Source organism: Vespa crabro, chromosome 1, assembly GCF_910589235.1.
Source record: "Vespa crabro chromosome 1, iyVesCrab1.2, whole genome shotgun sequence".
Classification (NCBI taxonomy): domain Eukaryota; kingdom Metazoa; phylum Arthropoda; class Insecta; order Hymenoptera; family Vespidae; genus Vespa; species Vespa crabro.
Window position 1 is genome coordinate 23,610,501 of NC_060955.1, and position 25,302 is coordinate 23,635,802.

General features: G+C 29.2%; 2 protein-coding genes across 4 annotated transcripts; one reads left to right on the top strand and one right to left on the bottom strand.

The window, feature by feature from the left end:
• Positions 1-668: 668 nt before the first annotated feature.
• Positions 669-17,370, top strand: LOC124432729 (Kv channel-interacting protein 1). Its single transcript, XM_046981844.1, has 8 exons — positions 669-1,060; positions 1,158-1,338; positions 2,990-3,628; positions 15,151-15,220; positions 15,294-15,364; positions 15,579-15,851; positions 16,289-16,617; positions 17,056-17,370. Exons 3-7 carry the CDS (start codon positions 3,464-3,466, stop codon positions 16,334-16,336), a joined length of 627 nt encoding a protein of 208 aa, XP_046837800.1. The 5' UTR covers positions 669-1,060; positions 1,158-1,338; positions 2,990-3,463; the 3' UTR covers positions 16,337-16,617; positions 17,056-17,370.
• Positions 7,531-15,144, bottom strand: LOC124432728 (dynein regulatory complex subunit 5). 3 transcript variants are annotated; one of them, XM_046981842.1, is made up of 10 exons: positions 14,425-15,144; positions 13,864-14,136; positions 13,390-13,581; positions 12,619-12,783; positions 12,376-12,514; positions 11,995-12,229; positions 11,586-11,744; positions 10,982-11,096; positions 8,937-9,067; positions 7,531-8,839 (listed from the first exon to the last, which is right to left on the bottom strand). In XM_046981842.1, the coding sequence occupies exons 1-10, from the start codon at positions 14,526-14,528 to the stop codon at positions 8,688-8,690; spliced, it is 1,665 nt and encodes a 554-aa protein (XP_046837798.1). In that variant the 5' UTR covers positions 14,529-15,144; the 3' UTR covers positions 7,531-8,687. The 3 variants fall into 3 exon arrangements, with proteins under 3 accessions (XP_046837798.1, XP_046837797.1, XP_046837799.1); XM_046981841.1 differs by having other exon boundaries at positions 12,376-12,538; XM_046981843.1 differs by having other exon boundaries at positions 12,376-12,538; positions 13,864-14,355; positions 14,425-14,478.
• Positions 17,371-25,302: the final 7,932 nt, after the last annotated feature.

Here is a 25,302-nt window from a genome sequence, read left to right on the forward strand (position 1 = left end):
TATAAATCATCTCTATTGCATTTCACCGTGTGAGATAAAAACATAGATGATCGTAGTAGTGGTAGTAGTAGTAGTAGTAGTATTATCAATAGTAGATCTATTTATATATGTATTTCAAAGAAATTTATTAATGGAAAGCTTCTTTAAAAAAAGAAAAAAAAAAAGAGCATTTCGTAACAACGTAAAAATTCTAAAATAATAACAGCTTTGATTTAATATTTCTCTGAGCTGAAAAAATATATTGTCTATTCTGTTGAATAAACAATATGAAACATAATAAGCACGTAGAATTCATATTTTTCGATCAAGAACAAGAAAAAAAAAAAAATATATATATATATATAAAATTATGATTATTTTTAATAAAATTTATCGATGGTGGTTCAAAAGAGAGAGATTTGCATGTGACATTAGAGTTTCAAGGATGACTACAACGATTCGATTAATCGACGATACTATGATATTTTCAGTTACCTACGGTCTACTGTTTAATCAACGAAAATAATAAAACTCAACAAAGACGAATACCGATTGGCTATTGAAAGAACGTTCGGTATAGCGAGAAGCAAGTAGCGACGTTAAATGCGACGACGTTGATTGGTCAATTCGGCGTCGAGAGATTAACGTGGTGGGGGAATAGAGTGTCGTACGGCGCGCTCTACCCGGGCAATCAGTGTACCGCCGGCCGCGTAGTCGATCGGTCGGTTTGTACTGTTTTTCTTCGTGGGAGTTTCGTTTCGACGTCTCCGTTTGATCTCTTTCTCTCTCTTCAATTTTCGATAGTATCCGTTTCGAAAAACGATTGAAAAATTTCTCCCACTATTACGTTTCTTTAAAAATACAAAACGATTATTCCTCGTTCATTAAACGATTAGAATTTCTTACGTCTAAGAAATATATTCGTACGTTTATTCTCTTTTAACGGCGTTTTTTTTATTACGTGAACCTGAATAAACTTTACACTCGTGAAACAAACTATCCTTCGCATCTTTTCTTATACGGAGCCAAAGAGAGAGAGAGAGAGAGAGAGAGAGAGAGGGAGAGAAAGAGACAGGAAAAGGTGATCTGTGAATGAATTGTTATCAAATTGAGAAATACGGTTATATATATATACATATGTATATGTATATATGTATATATATATATATATATATAAGATTGGAGAAAGGGAAATGATGTCGAAGGGACAAGAAGGTCGATTCTTCTTCGATAATTAATATCTTAGAAGACAATACCCTTATTGCGAGAAAAGTGTAGTATATATTGCAAGAGAAAGGGAAGGAGTGAGGGAGTCAAGCGAGAGGGGCCAAGAGAGGAATTCCATCTATCTTCGCGCAGGTACGTGTCTTGTTACGTTCCGTTCTGTTACTCTCATGGCATTCAGATACTTATAGCGATTCACTCATTTCATTATATCCTTATTATATTTCTTATTCTAATTTTTACATACAATTCAACGTAATAATGATTAGAAATTTGTAATAATTGAAATTTTGTAATTTTTATATTGACATCATTGACATCATCGAAATCGTATATTATATATATATATATATATATATATATATATGTGTGTGTGTGTTATTTTTTATTTTTATTCATTCAATCATTGCTCTATTTTACGAGAAATAATTTCTTGCCAACCTCCATCGATACCTCCATCTTTCTCCAAATATTTTGCTTTTATCTATATATATATATATATATATATATATATATATATATATATATATATATATATATATATATATATATATATGTATATATATAAAATACACAGGATATATATGTATATGTATATATGCAATGTCCATCGTCGTCTATTTCGTATATATACACACACGTATACACGCACTAGCATGGCTCAAGCCGTCTCGTACGGTCATAAATGTTTCGGCCATGAACTCCGATGATCGCTCAATGAACGCATAACGCACGTGTAAAATCCTATTCTCGTTATTTTCCCTCTCTGGAACGATTTTTTTTTCTTTCTTTTTTTTCCCCTTTGTTTTTTTCTTTTTTTGAATTTTTCATTCTTAGGATTAGAAGAAGTAAAATTCAAAAACCATTTATACGAATAATCGACCTACGTAGTCTCTCTCTCTCAAAAAAAAAAAAAAAAAAAAATTTTAATCGTAATTTATGTAAATATATATACTTACGAAAGTTCGCGATGAAAACAGAACGAAAAATGAAAAAAATAAAAGTGACTAATTAATTGAATAAACAATATATATATATATATATATATATATATATATATATATATATATATATGTATGTGTTTGTTTATTCAATTATTCAAAATAAAGTAAAATCGAAGTAATTAAATTCAAGAAAGAAGTATGTGTATACGATGTATACACTTTATTTTGACTAGCGTAGTAATCGAAAGAGATACGCAAGTACCATAGAGGTTATACATAGAAAGGAAAAGGAAGAGGGAAACAAAATTGAAAAGAAAAAAAAGAAAAGGAGAAGAGAAAAAAATGAAAAGAAAAGAACAACAGGCAAAGCAAAAGAATAGAATTTATTGACACTCGTGTTATATACGGTTCGCCAACCATTTCTCCCTTCGCATTTTTATTTGTCCGCGGTCAGGATTAAAGCTCGACCATGTTTTCTTTCATCTCTCTCTTTCTCTCTCTCTCTCTCTTTCCCCATGCTTTCTTCATTCTTGTGTGTATATACAGGATTAGGGTCATATCATAGAGAGAGAGAGAGAGAGAGAGATACGTGCGTGTATATGTATATGTGTGTGTATATACCTTAAGAAGACATTCGCATACGCGCACATACGATCGATCACGAGCGCGCTATATGCATTATATAGATTTTATTTTATTTTATGTTTTTTTTTCTTTTTTCTTTCTTCTTCTTTCTTTTTTTTTTTTTTTTTTTTTAATATATATTTTTATTTTTATTTTTTTTTTCAAAAAAGATGATATTAACGCCATTATACGAGCATCGATGAGAATCAATCTTTCAGAGGTCATCACGGAGGTCAACCGGAAGAAGAGATCGATAATACGAGCGAATAATTTTAAGATTCTCCTTTGAGGAACATATTATAAAACACTGTTATAATTAAAAAGAAAAAGAGAAAGAAGAAAAAAGGAACGAGACAAGAAAGAACAACAAATTGAAGTGATATCGCAGGGATATCAATAAGGGGCAGACACGCGAAGGTAATATCCCTCTCGAGGAAAAAAAAAAAAAGTAAAAGAAGAAAAAAAGATCAAACGCAGGCGCCATTTTTTTTTTTTTTGGTTAAATGGCGACTAACCACAACTCTATTGAAAGCTAACCTATAAAAAGAGAGAAAATAAAAAAAAAAGAAAAAAGAAAAAAAAATAGAATAACAGCGAGGGGGGAGGGAGGAATATAGGAATCTCTCGTTAGAAGAAGAAAGGAAAAAACAAACAAAAGAAGTGAGAAAGAGTGGAAGAGGAAAGCGAAGGTCATGGCGACACCACCGGACTCGCCGGGACCGGAAGAGGCTCTTTTCGAGTTCGAGAGCACGCGGGCGAGACAACAAACCGCCAGACCTGTAGCCCTCGAGGAACTACTCAGACAGACCAAGTTCTCGAGGCAAGAGATTCGTGTTATGTATCGAGGATTCAAGCAGGTACATAAGTTTTACTTCTTGAGATTATCTCTTATTACCTCCCATTCCCCTACCCCACCTCACCCCATCTCATTCCATTCCATCTTCTCACCCACAGCCTGCAACCCTACTCTCGCATAACTTCTCTACCCCTTTTTGCTACTTCTCTTTTCTATTTCCTCTATGCTATACTCCGCCAACCACTTCACATAACACACTAGACCATCATTTTCTTGGCTCTGTTTCTCTCTTCCTTGTTCTTCTCCTTCCTCTTTTACTACTTCTCTTCTACTTCTACTTCTTCTTCTATTTCTTCTTCGAATAGATTTTCTTATCTTTTTCTTTTTCTTTTTTTCCTCTGTGATTCCTACGAATAAGAAACAATATTTATTAATAACGATCCTGTATATATATATATATTAATTGTACGCGATTTTGATGGTTCATCGTGGTTATCGAAAAGAATTGCTTTGTAATCAGACAATTGATGAATAGAACAATAAATGGAGGAAGAAAGAAAGTGTATACACGCGCGCGCGCGTATATATATATATATAATACACAAGCGCGTATTTGTAAGAGGGAGAGGTTTGGCATTGTAAAAAGGGGGCGGAGCGAAGAAAGGCAGCCGTAGATTTTTTTTTCTTTTTCTTTATTTCTTTTTTTTTTTTTTTTCACGTAAAAAGTCAAAGCGCGTCTTTCAACTCAGCAACGATTGCTTCTTTTGATCTCCCTCTTATCATCTCTACTATCCTTATCCACCTTCACCTCGTTGCGTCTTCCACTTCCACTTACCTCTTTTCCCTCCTTCGCCCTAACCCCTCCCTCCCCCCTCTCTCTTCCTCTCTCTCTTTCTCTCTTTCTACCTTATTTTCCCTTTTCTCTTTCCACCTCTTTATACCATCCCTTCTTTCTTCCGGCCTTGCACATACACACATCGATCGGAACGTTCGTTAACCCGACGGTACTATCTATGATATATGTCTCTATGTATATATATATATATATATGGCTATGTGTATATGCGTGCGCGCGCACATATATATATATTTGTGTGTATACATATATACATACTTACCTTTTTTATAATAAAAAGTTTGTGAACGCTCTTAAATACTCTAGATGGGAAATGCTCATTTCCTTCTTTTTCCTTTCCTTTTTTCTTTTTTTGTCGTTTCTATTTCTCGAAGATCTCAAATATTTGATTTTGTTTCGAATTTTTCCTTCTCTTCATCTGTTTTCTTTTTCCTCTTTTCCAAGACGACGCATATCCAAATAACATGTATACGTGGCTTCGTTCCAATTTCGTTTTAGTCGTCCAAGAAATCTTAGTCTTTTATATATATATATATATATATATATATGTACATGTATATGTATATGTATGAAGAAATTATACATATATATATGTAATCATTTTCTGTAATACCAACTCACAATGATCACGTGATACCCTTTTATATCCAACCATTTGCAATGGAATACCTACCACCTATTGCATATCTTATGCCGTAGGTTAATTGGTGTGTATTTTAATTATTCTAACGTCATACGTTTATTTTTATTTCGCTTGGTATTAATAAATATTAATTTTGAACATATAATATATACGTACGATATGTGGGTAGAAAGTTTTCAAATGATTTTTGAAAAATCGATTATTCCCATTCGTACTATTCTACAGTTTGTTAATTTTTTATAGTACCGTGTAACTTTGAAGTTACAAATTTAAATATATACATACATATATATATGTACATATATGTATGTATGTATGTATGTATCTTTTATATCTTTGTTTCATTTTATCCTTATAAAATTATTTGTCAGTTCACGTACGAAGTTTTAATATCTTTTTATCCTTTTAATTTGTCATACTTAATATAATATAATAATAACTATATTACGATATATGTAGATATAACAGGTGTTCAAATTATGACATTAGAAATTTTTACTTTTCGAAAGGATAACATTTTTGGAGAAAAAAATTGTTCGAACCAGGGTTATCCCGATTTTAAGACGGAAATGTTATGGCATTTATTGTTTTCTTTTTTTGTTATTGTTTTGTTTTTTTTTGTTTTTTTTTTGTTTTTTTTAAATGAAATATTTCAAAATCATTTCGAGGTTCTTTGGTTTTCTTTCCCCTCCTTTTTTTTTATAGATAAGAATCTATATATTTTTATAATGGTAGCATAATCTAACGCACAAAAGGAAAAAAAAAATAATAATAATAATAATAAAAAAAAAAAACAGCAAGTAACTTTCTTCTGCAATATTTTGTTATCCCGTGCACGAAGAAAATGGTCATGCTTTAAATCGGATTAAAATTGATATGCATCAAAAATGTCGATGTATTATCAATGAAAAGGCCATTTCTCAATATTCTCCATCATTTTTTTTTTTTGTCGAGCTTAAAACGTCTAAGTCTTCCTTAATAAAAAAAACAGTTATTATAACTTGCGTATCTTGCGCAAGAGTGATGGAACATCTATGAAAAACGTGTCTTTACATTATTTTCTTGAAAAATTAATGAGTTTTATACGAAACATTTCATTGTAAAAACGACAGGTTAGGAGATATTCAGTCGTTTGATCATTTAAAAACGGGACAATCTGTGTATACCTACACATACTTATATGTATATTTGATATGTGTGTACATAAGTGACACGGATGAAGATAAAAGCATCGAGCGTGCTCAAGTTTTAGCAAAATTTAACTTAAGAAAACAGGAGAAAAAAGTCTTCCTCTTTCTTTTAAGAGAGATAGATAGATAGATAAAGAGAGAGAGAGAGCGAGCGTGCGAGCACGTACAACAAACACACACACACATACACACACATGTATATGTAAAAATGCATAAGTACAGCATAAAAAGTCTACTCGCTCATTACGAAAATGAAATGTAAACTTTGTGAACGTAGGACAAAATTTTTTTTAACTATAAGAGAAGTATTATTATTATTAAACGGGTGAGAGAAGGGTAGTGGAGAGAAGGGGAAGATTTGATTGGGGGTTATTAGACGTATTATCGTCGTTAAAATTCCTTAGATCGACACGTGATCGAATTAAAGTCATTTACGGATTCAAAGATATAATTACGTGTAATAATATTTATGCATATAATGTCATTGTATGTACATATGTATACACTTGAGACGGATATGAACGTGAATTATGCGTTTTATCGCGTGCACCTGTGGAAAAACATTAAGAATGGTGGTACGTGAAATAAGGGCACGTGTTATACTACGAATTTATATTTCTATGTTGTTACTCGAGGACGATCGATAAATGGAAATTTGTAGCGTTATCGATTAATGTACATAGTTTTCTCGTATATCTATCTACTTTTCGCATTACTTTATATTATATACTTGAAAACAGACACAGATATGTGTATGTGTGTGTGTATGTATGTATATATTTAACAGAAAGAAAGAACGAGGTTTACACAAATTAATGTTTTGTAAGGACAAATAGATCCCTTTCATTAACAAGAGGATCTAGGTCAACTAGATTTTGATCATATTCATTAATATCATTATATTATTCATTAGTTTGAATTTATTTATCTGAATGAGAAGCTTTTGATCAATTTCTTTTTATTTCTATATTTTATTTTATTTTATTTATTTTATTTTTTTTTTGTTTTTGTTTTCTTTCTCTTCCTATTTTTTTTTCTTTCTTTCTTTCTTTTCATTAACGCGTATTTCAGGTTAAGTATATTCATATATTACGTTATTGAATATTTTCAATGAACTCCTATATCATTGATTCGTTAAATATATTTCGTATATATATATATACAAATATATGTGTAATTTTTTTTTTCTTTTTTTTTTTTTTTTTTTAGAAAAATTATATTAATAATTATTATGTTTGAAGAAAAACAAAAAAAAAAAAAAAAGAAAAAAAGAACAATAAAAAGAAAAGAAAAGAAAAAAAGATAAAACCATATAAATGTAGGGTCATCTGCGTATGTAAGTTTTATGTATTTAGTTATTATCATTCCTGAGATCATTCCCATCTCAGTTAATTGTTCAATGCCGATCGAAATCGTCGAAGAAAAGGTCATCTTGATCGGCGAACTCGACAGATTTATCGGATCCTGTTACACACGTATATATACGTGTATTTATATATATATTTATACATACATATATGCGCACATATACATGTACGTATATATGTATATATAGAAGGAAACAGAGTGGTAATTCGGTGTTCTTCGATAGTAAAATCTAATTTGATGCGATCGCGTGCAAGTTCGTCCGAGGGCGCTTCGCATGTATATATATATATGTATGTATGTATGTATGTATGTATGTATGTATGTATTCACATGAACGAAGTCGTCGGAATCATCCCCTTGAACTCCGTACACGGTCGAATGCTCCAATTTCCATCGGCTTTACGCGCTGTAGCTTCCCACTGGCAAATCCGTAGAAACTGTTATGCTTTGCTGCTGCCTACTTTTAACGCTTTATGTTGAATATCGCCATAAAACAAATACCTTCGTGCGCATGCGTGCGCACCCTCCCCCAGCTCACCCTTTATCCACCCATTCACCCCGAACACATCTGCCGGCCGGCCGGCCGCTCGCCATCCCCATCTTTAGGACGTGTAACAAATCAACACATGAAAATTTGGATGTCACGTACGAACAATATTTCGATGGAATTTAATGATCTCATTTGTTTCCTTTTTTCTACAGAATAAATATAAATTTTTATTTTCTCGTTGGTTTTCTACTTACTTTTTTTTTTTTTTTATATCATATTTACAGAACTAAGTTAATTATTTAATGACTTTTTGCGAGAATGAATTTTTGATTCTGTATAAGTATATATATATATGTATCTATACAGGGTGATCCACAAAATCGAGTTTATTAAAAATGAAAAAAAAATTGCTGCTTACAGTTAGTTTCGGTTTTGTTCTTTTTTTTCTTTTTTGCCTTTTTATAGATACACATACATACATATACACACGCGTACACACACACACACACACATATATATCAAATTGGAGTATCATTTAATACAATAAAATAATTTTACAATTATAATTTATTTCTATGGAATTTCGTTTTGATTTTCTTCTTTAATATCTTCTTTGTTAAAGTTATTGGTCGTCGCCATGTTGTTTTCTTCAATCGGATAAACACTCTCCGTAGATTTGACTTGATTGACTTGAATTTGACTATTGAAAATTGTCTTTTTCTCCTCTATATGTGCATACGTATATAGTTATATAAAAATTTGTTATTACATATTACATGTTCATGATAAAAATGTAAAGTTAAAAATGTAATCAATCCTCACCTTCGACAGAGATAATGTCGTCATCGGTCTCATTTTTCTTTGGGTACTCGGGATCCAAGCGAGGTGATAACGAGCGTGGAGTACTTCCTTGTACGCCAGATACTTTTTCTTGTGCTCTTTTTTTCTTGTTTCTGAAAAAAAAAAATGGAAATATTCAGGTTAAAATCTTACATCTTCTTTTTTCTTTTTTCTTTTTTTTTTTTCATTCTTTTTTTTTCCCCCTTTTATCTCAACGACCTGTTATACATATCCATCTCTGTGTCTCGATCGTAATATAGGGCGAAAGTATATACCTAGATGATATTAAAAAATCATTTACTCTTTTTTCGAAACTTCGCAGACTAATTCTCCTTCTTTTTCTTCTTCTTCTTTTCCTTGTAGATTTAGAAAAAAATATTCCTATATAAATTTATGAAATAATTATATATCTTAAAAAAAAAAAAAAAAAAAGTTATTTTCGAGAGAAGAAAAGTATAATCGATTGTTTTTAAGATCACTCAAGTAAACTCTTGAGTACGTTGCATGTCTTTAAAGAAGAAAATAAAAAGTGAATAAAAAAGTAAGGATATCGATGTTGTCAATGTAGCGTTGGTTTAGTCCAAAAAATGAGAAAAAAAAAAAAAAAAAGAAAAAAGAAAAAAGAAAAACAAACGAACAAATAAATAAATAAATATATAAAGAAAAGAAGTAAGAGAGAAAAGAAAGATGAATTGTCCTGAGAAACTATTAAAAGGAAATTCTAAAAGATAAAAATAATGTTGCATGATTTCTTTTTTTTTTTTTTTTTATTTTTTCTTTTTTTTATCGATCATCTAACAACAGAGGTCGTCGACTTTAATCGTTGAGAAATTCGAACGATAATAATTCTTCTTTTTCTTTTTTTTTTTTTTTTTTCTACTTCTTTAAGTTTTGGCTGCCTGCCAAGAAATATTTGCGAGCTAGAAACTTTTCGTGAGAAGAATAATTAACGGGTTTGCGAAGTAGGCATTAGATTAATTTATGCCGTGTTAGATCGATCTCTCTTTCTCTCTCTCTCTCTCTCTCTGTCTGTCTGTCTGTTTCTCGTTGATTCCTGAACTTTTTCTACTTCTTTCTTGTATTTATTTATTTTATTTCTTTCCCCTTTCCCTTTCATTTCCTCTTCCTCGATTCTAACTCGTGCTCGATTAGATCCACGCGTACAGATGCCAACGAATTCAACGGAGGATCGATATTCATGAATATTACAAGGAGAACGACTACTGAGCTACGTCGATGACGACGAGAAGCTCTTTTCAAGTCCCATATATTTCCGTATCGTGCACAAAATAGCACTTTCGTTCTATAGAAATTTCATGTTTACAAGAGACTATTGGACGATTAAGCTTTTAATAATGACGAATAAGTATTTGATTTGAAATTTGTAATCTCGCCGATAATGCGAAGTCATAAATATCTTTTTTTCTTTCCCCCTCCCCTCCTACCCCCGTTTAAGATTAAGCATTTGATTTGAAATTTGTAATCTCGCCGATAATGCCAGATCATAAATATTCTTTTCTTTTTAATATTAAGTTAACACGACGATAATTTAGCTTTTAAATATGGCTTATTATTATTATTTTTTTTTTTATTTTTTTTTTTATTTTTTTTTTGTTTGTTTTTGTTATCAATCAACGTTTCATAGTTGTAACGATGATAAATAATATTTTTAATTTGTAATCTTAAATCAAGTCTGCAATGTGACGTCGAATATATGATACGTTTTTTCTTCATTCTTTCTTTCTTTCTTTCTTTTCAATGTTAAATCACTATAACGGAAATTAATTTTCAAATATGGCCCTCATAATTTTTCTATGAATTATGGATATATTGCAGGAAAGGAATGACGTCATATTATAATAAAACCGAGCGAAATGCACTTTCGAGAATTCATTATCTCACTTGTAAGTCGTACGAGTGATCCGACTTCGATCCGAATAGCGAAAGTCCTTAAAAATTCAATGAATCTCTCATTCTTTTGTAGGGCAAAGGTTTGAAAAATTATCTATATACGGTTGATGGCTCACCTAAGTACACTTTGCCATATCGAGGACTCGGATTCCTTCGTGAAATTGCACATTCTTGCGTCGAATCCAATGATATATTTATTAGTTTCAACGATCTTCTCGAACAGTTTGCCAACTGAAAGTATAAAAAAATTAATTAAGATTATCATTAAGGATAATTAAGATCATTAAAATGATTTGAAGCATTCCGTATTCCAAAACTTTTTTTTTTTTTTTTTTTCATACTTCGCAGAATCCTCAGATCGACGAATTAAAAAAAAGTTTCCCAAAATTGCATCGAATAATATTAAATTCAAACGTCCCCGATAATTTTTGGACGTTAAATAGAACTCCAGGGTTCGGCGGAATACATTTTGGGAATCGTTGATAAAAAAAAAAAAAGAAAAAAAGAAAAAAAAAATACAGATCATAAAAGATGTAAACGTGTGGAATAATAAATTTGAGAATATTAGTGGAAGAAAAAAATGTATATATATATATATATATATATTTATATATATAATATATATATTTAAACGACATGATTAACGTGGATATAAGTTGTAATCATAAAGACGTCAAAAATTTAACGAGAGATTTCAATTCGAAATCTTCTTAGTCTTACCTATTGGACCGAAATTGTTATTTGACAGATCAATCTCGAACGTTTCGACGTTTATATCCGTAGACTCCTTGAATATCTCGGCTATCGCTTCTCCGTTGGCTGAGCTTAATTCGCAACTGCTGACATTTAGAACCTCAACGTGCTTGTTTCTCAGTAATACTATTAACGAATAAACAATAAATTTTCATTGTTGGTTAAGTTGTCTGTTCGTCCGTGCGTGTGCGTACACATCGTCAAATATTTCATATGCGTCGCGAGATCTTTCAAATGAATAAAACTCGAATTATCTTGTTTCATTCTCGTTCTTTCTCAGATCAGTGATTTTCAATTTCGTCCTGCTTTTTTTATTTTTTTATTTTTTCTCTCTGTTGATATTTAATAGAGAATATTATTATCTGTTTATACTTACGTGCACAAATGTGAATACCACCGGCATCACCCAATGGATTCAATCTCAAATCGAGATGACTCAACATTGATTCCCTTTCTAACAAAACATAAACTATACCAGCTATACCCTCGGCCCCGATCATATTGTTGACCAAGCGAAGTACTTTCAATCGTCCGTGTAACGATACAAATTCAGCGACCGCTTGTGCACCCAAATCAAATAGCTTGCAATGCGAAAAATCCAATTCCTCAAGCTGTTCCCATTCCCAAAACAGAAAACAAATCGATAAGTTAAATTCAAGTCAATTTGTATATTACTATTTGTATATTTTTTTTGGTTTTTGTTTTTTTTTTTTTTAAATACTTATCACGTAGGTCGTTTATCTAATGCTTCGCTAACATTTTTATTTCCTACGAGTTTCTGTAGAAGAACAGCAACTCTGGCTCGATCCAACTTGCTTCTCGTAAAACTAAATTTCTTCAGATTGTAACAAGTTTTCAATCCTTCGCCAAGATCCGAACAGTCTTTCACTGAAAATCTTTTCACATTTGATAAGATTAATCTATTGAAGAAGAAGAAAAAGAAAAGAAACAAAAATTTTAACAACAAATATTTATTATCATTTAATTAATAATTGCTTACTCGAAATCTCTCCATTCGAAACCATCGTCCATATAGATCATGCCCATGTTCAAGGACATTTCAGTGAGGTACGGTAATTGCGGTAAGATTATCGACATTGGAATATGCTCGACCACATCGTCATTGTACAGATTATCATGATCGTCATCGTCTCTCAATGGTTTTCTAAAAATTAAATTCATAAAGATTGATTGTCTAGAAAACAATCCTAATTTTTTTATTAATTTATCTGCGCTAAAACTATATATATATATATATATATATATATATATATATATATATATATATACATAATGGAAAAAAAAATTATACTATATAAAACAAAACAAAAAGGAAGAAAGAAAAATTATAAAAAACGCAAGATATCATTTTGTATTTATACTAAGAATAATAATTTTCAGAATATTTTGTTCGTTTTAATTATGTTATTAATAAATAATATATATATATATATATATATATATATTTTGTTACTTATTAATTAATAGATTAAATTATAATTATTTTGAATTCAGCTTAATTATGATGATTTTAAAATTTTTTCTTTTTTCTTCTTCTCTTTTTTTTTTTTTCTTCTTCTTTAAAACCACGTAATAGAGTAATGGCCTGAAATACTTGGAGCATAATTTCAACTTAGCTTCAAGTGCAAACATAGAGACGATTTTAGCCAAGAGGCCGAGAACGTGTATCTAATAATAATCTTTAGGAATATTGTGAGAAGGCGTTCAGTCGAAAAGATATATTATTCGTTGGCACCTTCGTTGCACTCACTTGGTAGGTTTTAGAGCACCCAACTTTAATACACGCACGTGCTCGCTCGAAAGTTCAACAATTTTCATACAATCATCTCTTTGCGATTCAAAGTAACTTGGCTCAAAATTTTCCAAATATTCGGCCAAATGACGTTCGCAGTATAATCGTCGCCATGATTTATCGTAATCGTTTGGATTATTAAAGGACCATCTATTAGAAATCATATATGTATATATAAATATAAATGCTACAAATATACTATACTATATTAATATTTATATATTATTATATTATATATGATATAGTAAATAATATATAAACTCTGTAATATAAATATAAAAATAATATAAATTTATTTAATACACACACACACACACACACACACACACACATTATTTAAATATTTATTTAATAAATTATTAGAATAGGAGAATAAAATAAAATAAAATAATATAAAAAAAAAAGAAGAAAAAAATAGAGAAAATGATCAACCTATTTTTGGCAGCACGTTCCCAATAATGTTCGTCGTCTATCTTAGTAATAGTCAATTCAAAGGGAAGATCAGTGGGCAAGGTTTCTATAATAACATCTTGATCCATACAATTTGGCAATTCTTTGAGTATGGGATTATTTTCCCATGACGATACTATAACACGAAGAGCTAGTATCTTTAATTCCGGTACTATGTTATCATCCCAGTTGAAATTTTCCGAAATAAGTGTTCTCCGTTGTTCGTATGACAATGAAGAAGTCTCTGCCGAGCATCTAAATAAAATAGAAAAAAAAATAAGAAACGAAAACAAAAAAGATTTCTATCAAATAATAAATAGATTATACGGCTATGAATCTCGATTAAAATGATCGAAATTCTCTTTCTCTTTTTTCGTTTTAACTCGAATAAATATGTACGAAGTTGTGAGTTGAATCTTTTTTTTTTTTAATTTCTTCGTTCTTTTTTTATTTTCTATTTTTTTATTTCTTTTCCTAATAAAGAACAAAAAAAAAAAAAAGGATTTAGTTGACATGCGTAAAGAATAATATTTGATCAATTACCTGTAAGCTTTGAAGATATTCTCGGTAATTGTATGCGGAATTCTCATTTCGAATGTCCTTTTTAAATACGTATGAGATTCTCTTATCTGCAAAGAATTATTCATATTACCGTAATTGACGAGATTTCTTTTCTCTTTTCTATTTTTTCTTTTCTTTTTTCTTGTTTTCTTTTTTTCTCTCCTAACATTTTCAAAAAGTCTTGACGGTGTAGAAAAAAAAAAGAAAAAAAAAAAGAAAAAAAAAATAAAAAAAGAAATAAAAGAAAAAACGGAAAAAAAGAAAAGGAAAAGGAAAAGAGAGGGGGGAAAAAAAGAAAGAAATGAGAGAAAATATGAAGTATGTAGGCAGACGGAGTACTTAAGGTGTATATATATATATATACATATGTAAGTATATTAACGAGAGTCGTGTCGCTGCCAATCGGAATCACGAAGGAGGAAAACTCGTTTGAGTGAGGCTTCGTCACCAATTAGCCTAACGAGAAAGGTGTACGGGTCGCTTAACTCTTGAGCGATATTCCTGGAGAATGAGAAAGAACGTAAGAGAGAGATAGAGAATGTAAATGAGGGTAGCAGGGGGTTTTAAAAGAGGCCTAGACGGATAAATTAAGTACAAAGAGAGAGAGAGAGAGAGAGAGAGAGAGAGAGAGAGAGGAAGAGGAAGAGGAAGAGGAAGTATAATAAGTTGTTCTTTTTTTATACTCTCTTTTTTCGTGTTTACTTTCAGGAATGCCCGGAAGGTGTGGTTCACGAGGACTCCTTCAAGGACATATACGCAAAATTCTTCCCGCATGGCAGTGAGTTCCAATTATATATGAGATACGATTTTTGCGTAAATTAGTTAATGGCGACCCCTCATGCGAATTGCAGACTCCAGCCTCTACGCTCACTACGTATTCAAGGCTTTCGACGTTAACTGTAACGGGGCCATCAGCTTTAGGGTAATTAACTGAGAATTAGAGAGAGAAAGAGAGAGTGAGAGAGAGAGAGAGAGAGAGAGAGAGAGAGAGAGTCACCACTTTATATTTATTTATTTATTTTAATAAGAATTTTTGTTTTGTTTTCTTTAATCTTCCTCTGGCCTCAGTTTCACCAAACATTTGTATTCATATATGTGTGTTGAGATTAATTAACTCTGAATTATTCTATCTGCAGGATCTTTTGGTAACCCTATCGACCCTTTTGCGAGGTAGTATTTATGAGAAACTAAGATGGACCTTTAAATTGTACGACATAAACGGCGATGGTTGCATCACGAGAGGTGAATTAGGTGAAATGGTTACGGCCGTTCACGAGCTCATGGGTAGAAGACATCATGCCGAGGAAGAAAGAAAAGCCAAGGAACAATTGGACAGAGTATTTAAAAAGTTGGATCTTAATCAAGACGGTGTTATCACTATCGAGGAATTTATTGAGAGTTGTCTCAAGGTACGAGAAAATGTTGAGATATTGTTAGAATTATTAAAATGTTATATTGTTCCGAGACAGCTTTTAGAGTTTAGTAGATAGAAAAGAAGGAGATTGGCTATTGTGTAAAATTGAAGAAATTTTTTTTTTCTTTTTTTTTCTTTTGTAAAAAGTGCAACCCATCCCACTTATCATCCCCTATTTTTTTTAATCTCCGAATCGTCAATTAGGAATTCGTTAATTAATTACACACGATATGTTGAATATTTTTAGGAAAGATAAAAAAGAACGTGTTGATTCGTCTATTTAAAATCGATTAAAATTATTTTATAAAACTTTGATAAACTTTGATTATAATTATAATCCGTCATGAGTATGTCATTAGGTATATTATTAATTGTAATGAAAAATTTGGAATTGAATCGATATTATTTTTTATTGGGATATTATGTTTATAGGACGATGTGATCACAAGATCATTAGCTATATTCGACAGTGCACTTTGATCTCCGGCAGAAGAGGAAAAGTCGGAGGATGAGGTCTCTGGAATAAATGCGATAGCACAAACGGCACCGACGCCACCAACGCCGCCTACGCCACTTTCTACAACATTTTCGCAATCTTTGTCGCCGTCGCCACCACCACCGTCCTATTCCTTGTTACCACCGATACCTCCGCCTTTACCCTCGCAACCACCACCAGGATATACTGTACAGGATCAAGAGCTTTATTTACTCTTGGCAGCTCATTGGTGGAATCAACCGGAAGCTCCTCTTTTTTGTTGAAGGTAGAAACGTATGAGCTTTTTACGAAGTCGAGAAATATGAATTTTTTTTTTTTCCCTTTTTATTTTTACCTTCATCCCAAATTTTCCAAGAGATTAACAATTAGTTTTTATTTTCTTTTAAGAATAGAAAGAGGATTATGAAGTTGTTATGACAATTTAGAAATTTGAAGAAATTTAAAGATGTTTTTTGTTTTCCTTTCTTTCTTTCTCTGTTTTTTTTTTCCTCTCCTTTCCTTTTCTTTTGAACCATCAACAACGCACATTAGTACTTTTCTGTAGCATCCCTTTTTTCTTTTTTTTTTTTTTTTTTTTTTTTTTTTTTTTTTTTTTAATGTTTGACGAAGTCGGATGTACAGATTTGCAAAAAAAAAATATTTAATAATTAATAAATGCATTTTTAACAAATTGTTAATTAAAATTCTACTTTTTCCTTTTCAGACGATTTAACGCGAACTGTAACTGCCTCCGGTGCAATGAAGAAATATAATGTATGTTCGACCGTAATGTTTATTAAAAAGAGAGTGAGAAGAGGAAGAAGATGAAGATCGAAGGAAGAAAAAAGAAAAAGAAAAAGAAAAAGAAAATAAAAGAAACAAAAAAGGAGGTAAGAGACTAAGCTTCGAAAATTGTTAACTCCCGATATGAAAGGAGTATATAACACGAACGAAGCAAGAAAGAAGATAAGCATGATAAACATTCGAAATTTGATCGAATTCAAATTCATTGCTCCCTTCTTAAAAAAGAAGAAAATAATATTATAGGATATATTATAGAAAAACGTATGAGATAGATAAATAGATAGATTCGTACGAATCGTTCTGTAAGTATTAAAAGCGTTTCATTCGAAACACCTGATAGATATCAGCGTAACGAAGAGAAAGAGAGAGAGAGAGAGAGAGAGAGAGAGAGAGAGAGAGAGAGAGAGAGAGAGAGAGACGTTGTTGAATAATTTATAAAAAAAATTCCTATGAGAGAGACGTAATAATAATAATAATAATAATAATAATAATAATAATAATAATAATAATAATTAAGTAAATGAATGAATGAATGAATGGAATAAATAAATAAAAAAAAGAAAGAAGGTACCTTACGTAGTCGCTCAAGTACCGTCGATTTGTGCCAAATCGCCGTCAAAGAATCCATGTTCCAATCTCATGAATCTCCCATAATAAAAGTCTCTTAAGTATTACATTATGAATATATAAATAAAAATGAAAAATAAAGAAGAGAGACAAAAATTTAAAGATTCATAATATACAATATGTAAACGTCAAAAACGTTTTGGTATCTCGAAAATATTGTAAAAAAATATTCATTTAAAGGGAATATTACATTGGAAGGTAACAATGGTTCGAATGGTGTTAATTATATTACACCCAATGAAAATTAGATCATTAGAATTATATCGAAAATCTTCCAGATATCGATTTTAAGGAAACGAAAATATATAATATTATAATAATGATAATAGGAATAATAATAATAATAATAATAATAATTGATAGAAATCATGGTATTTCTTTTTAAGATTGTTAAATAATAAAAATGAGAGAGACTCATGAGAGAAAATTAATAAATGCTTTTCGAACGTAACGTTAAAGCAATAGAAATATTTCTTTTCTTTTTTTTATTTCTTTTTTTCTTTTTCTTTTTTTCTTTTTTCTTTTTTTCTTGGTATGACAGAAAAAAATACTGGCAGTCTTTTAGTTCTTCGCAAAAAATATAAAATAAATAGTTCAATGAATGAATGAATGAATGAATGGATGAATGGATGGATGGATGGATGGATGGATGGATGAATGGATGAATGAATGAATTAAACGTACGTTATAATGTCAAAGAAAAACACGTAAGTCTAACTAAATTTTTTTTCTCTTAAGTTCAAACAACTTTTTTCTTTCTTTCTTTTTTAATTTTTTTTAATTTTTTCTTTTTTTTAATTATCGTAGATATAATACTAATTTTAAGATTATAAAATTTATATCGGGATAGTTATCTATGTGATTTTATTAACGACTGCACATATCTTTATCTAAACTAAATCAAATAAGACGAAAGAACAAAAAAAAAAAAAAAGAAAAGAAGAAAAAAAGATTAGAGAAAAGAAAGAGGAAAGAAAGAAGGAATGATAGGGAAAAAAGCCTGATATAAATTCCTATGAATGTTACTTTTATTTTATTTTCAGGATAGGCTCGATAACGAACGAAGAAAAATAAATCTATCTATTATTTAATAAAATTGAAAATTAATATTTTCAAGCTTGCTAATAATGATAAATTAAAGAAAGAAAAAAAAAAAAAAAAAAAAATTAAAAAGAAGAAAGAAGAAGAAACGAAAAAGAAAGAAATAAAATAAAATCGCAGAAAGAGAGAGAGAGAGAGAGAGAGAGAGAGAGAGAGAGAGAGAGAGAGACAAACAAACAAACAATAAAATCGTCAAATTGATAGAAGAGCATTGATTATCAAAAAATCGATGTTGACTAAACACCAAGCTATTGTAATTAGCATGTAATACATAAACGGAAAGAAACAATAACGTGTTAAAGTTTATCATAGGATTAAAAGGAAGAAAAAAAAAAAAAAGAAGAAGAAAGAAAGAAAAAGAAAAAAAAATAGTAATCGTGTAATAATAATCATAATAATCATAATCATCAAGTCATATGTGTATATTAGAGATTTTTCTGTAAGTCTCACGAACGCATTTAGGCATACGATTTGTAATATTGTGTGCATGGGCGATGCCGGTAGATATAATGTATTCGCGAATTAAACGAAGGAAACATTGTATCATTATGATCATTTACAAAGGATTTACTCACGAATATGTGACGGAAAAGAAAAAGAGAAAGAAAAAGAAAAAAAAAAAAAGAAGAAAGTAAAAAAAAAAAATAAATAAGAAAAAAAATAAATAAGAAAAGAAAATTTTTAAAATATCAAACAAATTCGAATGAATGAATGAATGTTAAATTAGTGTATAAAAAGTTGCACTATTTTTAACGTCTCATCACCGATCGAATACTAATACATATACGCACGCACGCACGCACGCACGCACGCACGCAAGCGCACACATACATACATGAACATACACGCACACATACATCACGGATTCTGATCTAAAAATTTCTATCGCTATTACTGCCACCGATCATTCTTTTATAGAATACATTTGTGAAATAATATCTGAATCCGTTTAAAATAAATTTATTTTTTATTAAGTTTTTTCTCTCTTTTTTTTTTTCTTTTTTTTTTTTAACGACTATATATAAGTATGTATATATATATATATATTTTTTTTTTCTTTTTTGTTTTAATCTTTTATTATTGTTATTTTATATGCTCGAAATAAAGAAAAAAAAGTTTGTGATGGAATTATTATTTCACAAAATGTATCTAATTCTAACGTGTCTATTTAAAAATCATTCGCAAAGACTGTCAAATAAAATATTGCTAATGTTGAAAGAAGAGAGAATTATTAATCGCGTAAAAGAAATGTGTGTTAACAAAAGGAGCCGATCAAATTCTGATTAAATATGTCCGAGAAAAATTTGTATAAACATACGTACATACATGTATATTATATTTCATTTATTTATATATGTTGTACAAAAAATAAAAAAAAAAAAAAGGAAGAAAGAAAGAAAGAAAGAAGAAAAAAAAACTGATTGAAAGAACGAGAACGATTGAAACATTATGGCTTACTTACTTGATTTCGTCGGGACTTATTTGTTTCTGTGCGCGTCTAATTGAAAAAAAAAAAAAAAAAAAAAAAAAAAAAAAAAACAGAAAAAAAAAGTAAACTTATTATTATTATATACGACAGGACAGTTGTCATATCACAACGGTGCCTTTCACTCACAAATCTTTTAGATTTTTATACATGCACATATGTTACTTATGTACTCGTAATTTTCTTTTTTCCCTTTCTTCTTTTATTTTTTTTTTTTTCTTTTTTTTTCTCGACGAAATAGGGGCACCGTACTTACAGGGGAAAAACACACACACACATGCACACACAAAAAGAAAGGAGAAAAAAATGATAAGAAAAAGAAATAAATAAAATACAAAAAAGAAAAAAAAAATATATATATATATATATAATAATTAAATAAAAAAAATTAGTAGAAAAGAAAGGATAAAAAAGGAAAGCACGTTATAAAATCAAACGCAAAAGCCTCCTTCTTTTACTTCGATCGATCTCTTATAAGCGTTTTTTGCCTTTAGTGTCTTAACGGGGATCAAGAAAACGTACGATTGCTAAACTACATATATATACATACATAATACGTGCGTTTCTATGACAACGAGAAAAAAAAGAAATAATACAGCCTGCATCGAAAGTAGCAGATTTATGCGCGCGTATCGAGCTTACATTCACGCGGATACATACATGCATATGTATATTCAAACCATTAACACTGAAAAAAGAAAGAAAGAAAGAAAGAAAAAAAAGAAAAAAAAAAAAAAGCAGGAAAAAAAAATAATAATCTCGCCAAAACGTATGTGTGTATGTCTCTCAAAGAAATATATAATAACTTTAATAATTTCATCTCTGCTAAGAAGAAAAAATTTTTAAATTAAAAAAAAAAAAAAAAAAGAAAGAAAAAATACAAGAAGAAAGGAAGAACATGCAAACGAACTAACGAACAACAAATAAAGAATTAATATGATGCTGAAGTACCAAAAGGAAGAAGAAGAAGAAGAAGAAAAAAGAAAAAAGAAAAAACAGGAGAACGACAACAACAATAACAAAATAATGTATTATCTAAAGTATAATATGCGAAGATAAACGAAGACTCGAAATATGACTCAAGATCAAAATGTTTGCAAAAAGATTATTGTAATTTTCATTTGCGAGAATCAATTAATGAATAATAATTAATCGATATGCGTGAATGCATATACGTATTTATATGATTATGAAAGTGAATTAAGTCGCTTGAGATATTTAAAAAAAAAAATTTATTTGCTTATATTTATATTTTTCAAATTTCTTTTTTTTTTCAATCGCACGGAAAAATTATCTTTTTCTTTCACTTACGCTTACTTTTTCTCCGTTTGTCAGATTACAAATAGAAAATTAACTTTTCAATAATTCCAACTTCGAAATGTCAGTATGTATGTGAGTGTGCGTGGGCGCGCGCGCGCGCGTATGTATGTGTAAAAAAATATTTCAAAAAGAAAAATATGTAACTCGTAGCACACTTTCATAATCATCAGCTATAATATGATATGTATATGCTCTTTTAATGCATATTATCATGATACATATGATGCATAGTCAGAGATAAGGAGATATCATCTATTATGCCGACGAATAATTTCAAATTAATGAGAAACAAACGAATGATATAAAATATTAAAACGAAAATGGGTTACATTGCAAAATGTTATTAATAAAAATTATTAAATATTGTTATATGCTATGTCATTTTGAAGGAACTAATTAAAATGCAATAATTTCGATTCGATTAATCCCTTCGATGTATATAAAACAATAACAACTCATTATAATATATTACATACTCGTTAATACATATATATATATATATATATATATATATATATATATGGTTAATTTTTTTCTTACAATATTTTATTTACTCATATAACAATAAATTATATAAAAAAAAAAGGGAGAAAGAATGACAAATGCAATATAACAAAATATGGATCCTTTTGATAATACTTGGAAACAAATTGAAAAAGAAAAAAAAAAAAATAAATAAATAAGAAGAAAAGAAAGAAAATTGATCGACATGCTTCTTACGATTAGAAAAAAACGAACACGATTATGATCACACACGGTAAGGATATCGATTCAAAGTCAATGGACTAAATGAGAAAAGACAAGAATTCAATTATTAAATGTGATAAATCTCATTATTCCAAATATTTATTTTCTAATTTTACTTGTAATATGGAAGGTAATGAAAAGAATTTAATACAAATAAATAAATAAATAATGATAATGATAAAAATAAAAATAATAATAATAATGATATTAAAAAAAAGAGAGAGAGAAAATAACGATAACAACAACAACAACAACAACAACAAATAAAATAATATAAAATACGGCATGTGGTGCGAATGATCTATGATTAAAAATATGGTTCTTGTTGTTGATGCGGTGCCTTCTACGGTCACTGCACAGATATATTTTTTATAAAGTTTTTCTTATAATTTGCAAATCTCATATTCTCGGAAACACTAACACTAAGAGAACAATAAAAAAAAATAAATAAATAAATAAAAGACAGAAAAGCAAAAAAAGAAATAATAATAATAATAATAATAATAATAATAATGATAATAATAAAAATAAAACCGTAAGAAAGTTCCAACGATTGTGTTCTTTTATTGGTAATGAAAGAAAAGATAAAAGAAGAAAGAAAGAAAAAAAAAACAAGATAAAAAATGAATAAAAGAAAGGTAAAAAGGACAGACGTGGGGAACCGTCAGATATCGACACGATCGATGATTAAAAACAATAAATCAATAAATGAATAAATAAATACGTATATACGTAAAAACAAGGCGATTATACAAATAATTAATATAGTCGTTTGAAATGATCTAAATTACATACATACATTCATACATTCATACATTCATACATTCATACATTCATACATACATACATACATACATACATAAATAAATACCATGTCTCTCTGCTTTAAGAATATACAAAACATCCTTCAATTACATAAATAGCTTTATAAAATGGTTATTCCTTCTTTGGATATTTCGTTTTTATGTGTTAAAAAGTATAAACGATAGATAATGATGATAATGATAATGATGGTGGTGATGATGATCATGATGGTGATCTATGTAACTAACGATGATTAGGAAAAAAAAATTTAATATCAAAGAAAGTGAACGATGAACTTAGGAATGTTGTTGTTGCGACGATCTTAGGCATGAATAGGGGAAAAAAAGAGAGAGAGAGAGAGAGAGAAAAAGAAGGAAGAAAAAAAAATTAACTTAATTAGTACAAGGACGAAGTAAAACAGAAATATATTGTAGTTAATATTATAATGATTGATAACAATCGAGAAGAGAGAAACTTAGTTGATTAATATTCTAATATATATATGTATATATATATATATATATATATATATATATATATATATATATATATATATCCCTTAGGACGAAATTTAGATATAATAACATTGTCCGTTACCAAATTTATCAAGGCTTTAAAAACTATTATATTATTATATAACTATACTTATATATATATATATATATATATATATATATATATATATATATATATATATGTATATATATATATATAAAATGAATTAGCCACGTTAAAATTCTGTATATTAATGATTACAGATAAAAAAAAATTAATATTAATAATAATAATAATAATAGTAGTAATAATAATAATAATAATAATAATAATAATAATAATAATACTTTAGTATACCTCGCCCATGATCGTGTGCGATCATGTAACCGATGCCATCGCATAAGTTTCACGATAATTTAAATCTCTTGTTCACAACAAAAAGAGAAACGAAAAGGAAACAAACAACACACGTGTGAGGAGAGTTAAAAAAAAAAAATGAAACAAACTAACAAAACAAAAAGCCCGTAAAATGCAATCGGTAATATATATATATATATATATATATATGTATATATATATATATATATATATATATATATATATATATATATATAAAAAGAAAAAAAAAGAAAAGGAAAAAGCTTTTTCTAACTATTCATAAGTCAATCCTATTTAATCTTTCTTAAATGGAAGAAAGAGGTTCTTGATAATTATGTGATAGTTATGAACACTTTGAACGCCATTTTGGTGTATGTTATCTATTTACCGTACCGATTGTTTAAGGGCTCTTCGTAGGGATATTATATGAAATAAATGAATTAGATTAATTAGTAGAATTTTAATACTGGCAGTAACATTCTTAGATATTATACATATTTGCTATTTGCTATCATAATAGTTAAAATTGTTACGTAACGCGTTAATATATTTATAACGTATTCGGGATAATTGTTGAGAGCTCGCTCCGAGATATAATTATACGTTTTTATGATAGATTAACGAAAGAAAGGAAGAAGAAGAAGAAAAAAAAAGAAAAGGAAAGAAAACGAAGAAAGGAAAAAAAGAAGAAAAAATGAAAAAAGGAAAAACAAAATAAAAACATAAAAGGTATATCATAATTAGATTGATAGCGTTATATCACGTATATGATTTATTTTATCTCGGTGTGATAGCGAATATCTCATTATAATGATTGTTCATATAGGACGTATCTCTAAAATACATTCACAGTACTGTCATACTGCCAATTTTATGTGAAATGTTAAAATATAGTTACTAAACGAGAATGTTAAAAGATTATAATGAGAGAGAGAGAGAGAGAGAGAGAGAGAGAGAGAGAGAGCGAGAGAGCGAAAGTTATCAAAAAGTACTTTGTATAGATTGAAGAAAAGGAAAAAAAAAAAAGAAAACAAAACAAAAAACCCTGCGCTGTGTCGTTATATAAAATTTTTCGTTTTCGACGTTCCTTATACGATATCATACGTGTATGTTGTTAAATCTAAGTTAAATCGAAATACACATTACATTACATTAAATTATAAACACGGATCATCGTCGTTACGATAAAAAAAAAAAAAAGAGAAAAAA

Excerpts from the sequence above, each read along its gene's own strand:
- LOC124432728 (XM_046981841.1), bottom strand. The coding sequence starts at position 14,528 with ATGAATAATTCTTTGCAGATAAGAGAATCTCATACGTATTTAAAAAGG. Across the intron at positions 11,745-11,994 it reads TGGTATTCACATTTGTGCAC|TATTACTGAGAAACAAGCAC; the intron begins GTAAGTATAAAC and ends ATTCGTTAATAG. Across the intron at positions 9,068-10,981 it reads ATATGGCAAAGTGTACTTAG|AAACAAGAAAAAAAGAGCAC; the intron begins GTGAGCCATCAA and ends TTTTTTTTTCAG.
- LOC124432729 (XM_046981844.1), top strand. The coding sequence starts at position 3,464 with ATGGCGACACCACCGGACTCGCCGGGACCGGAAGAGGCTCTTTTCGAG. Across the intron at positions 3,629-15,150 it reads TGTATCGAGGATTCAAGCAG|GAATGCCCGGAAGGTGTGGT; the intron begins GTACATAAGTTT and ends GTTTACTTTCAG. Across the intron at positions 15,365-15,578 it reads ACGGGGCCATCAGCTTTAGG|GATCTTTTGGTAACCCTATC; the intron begins GTAATTAACTGA and ends TTCTATCTGCAG.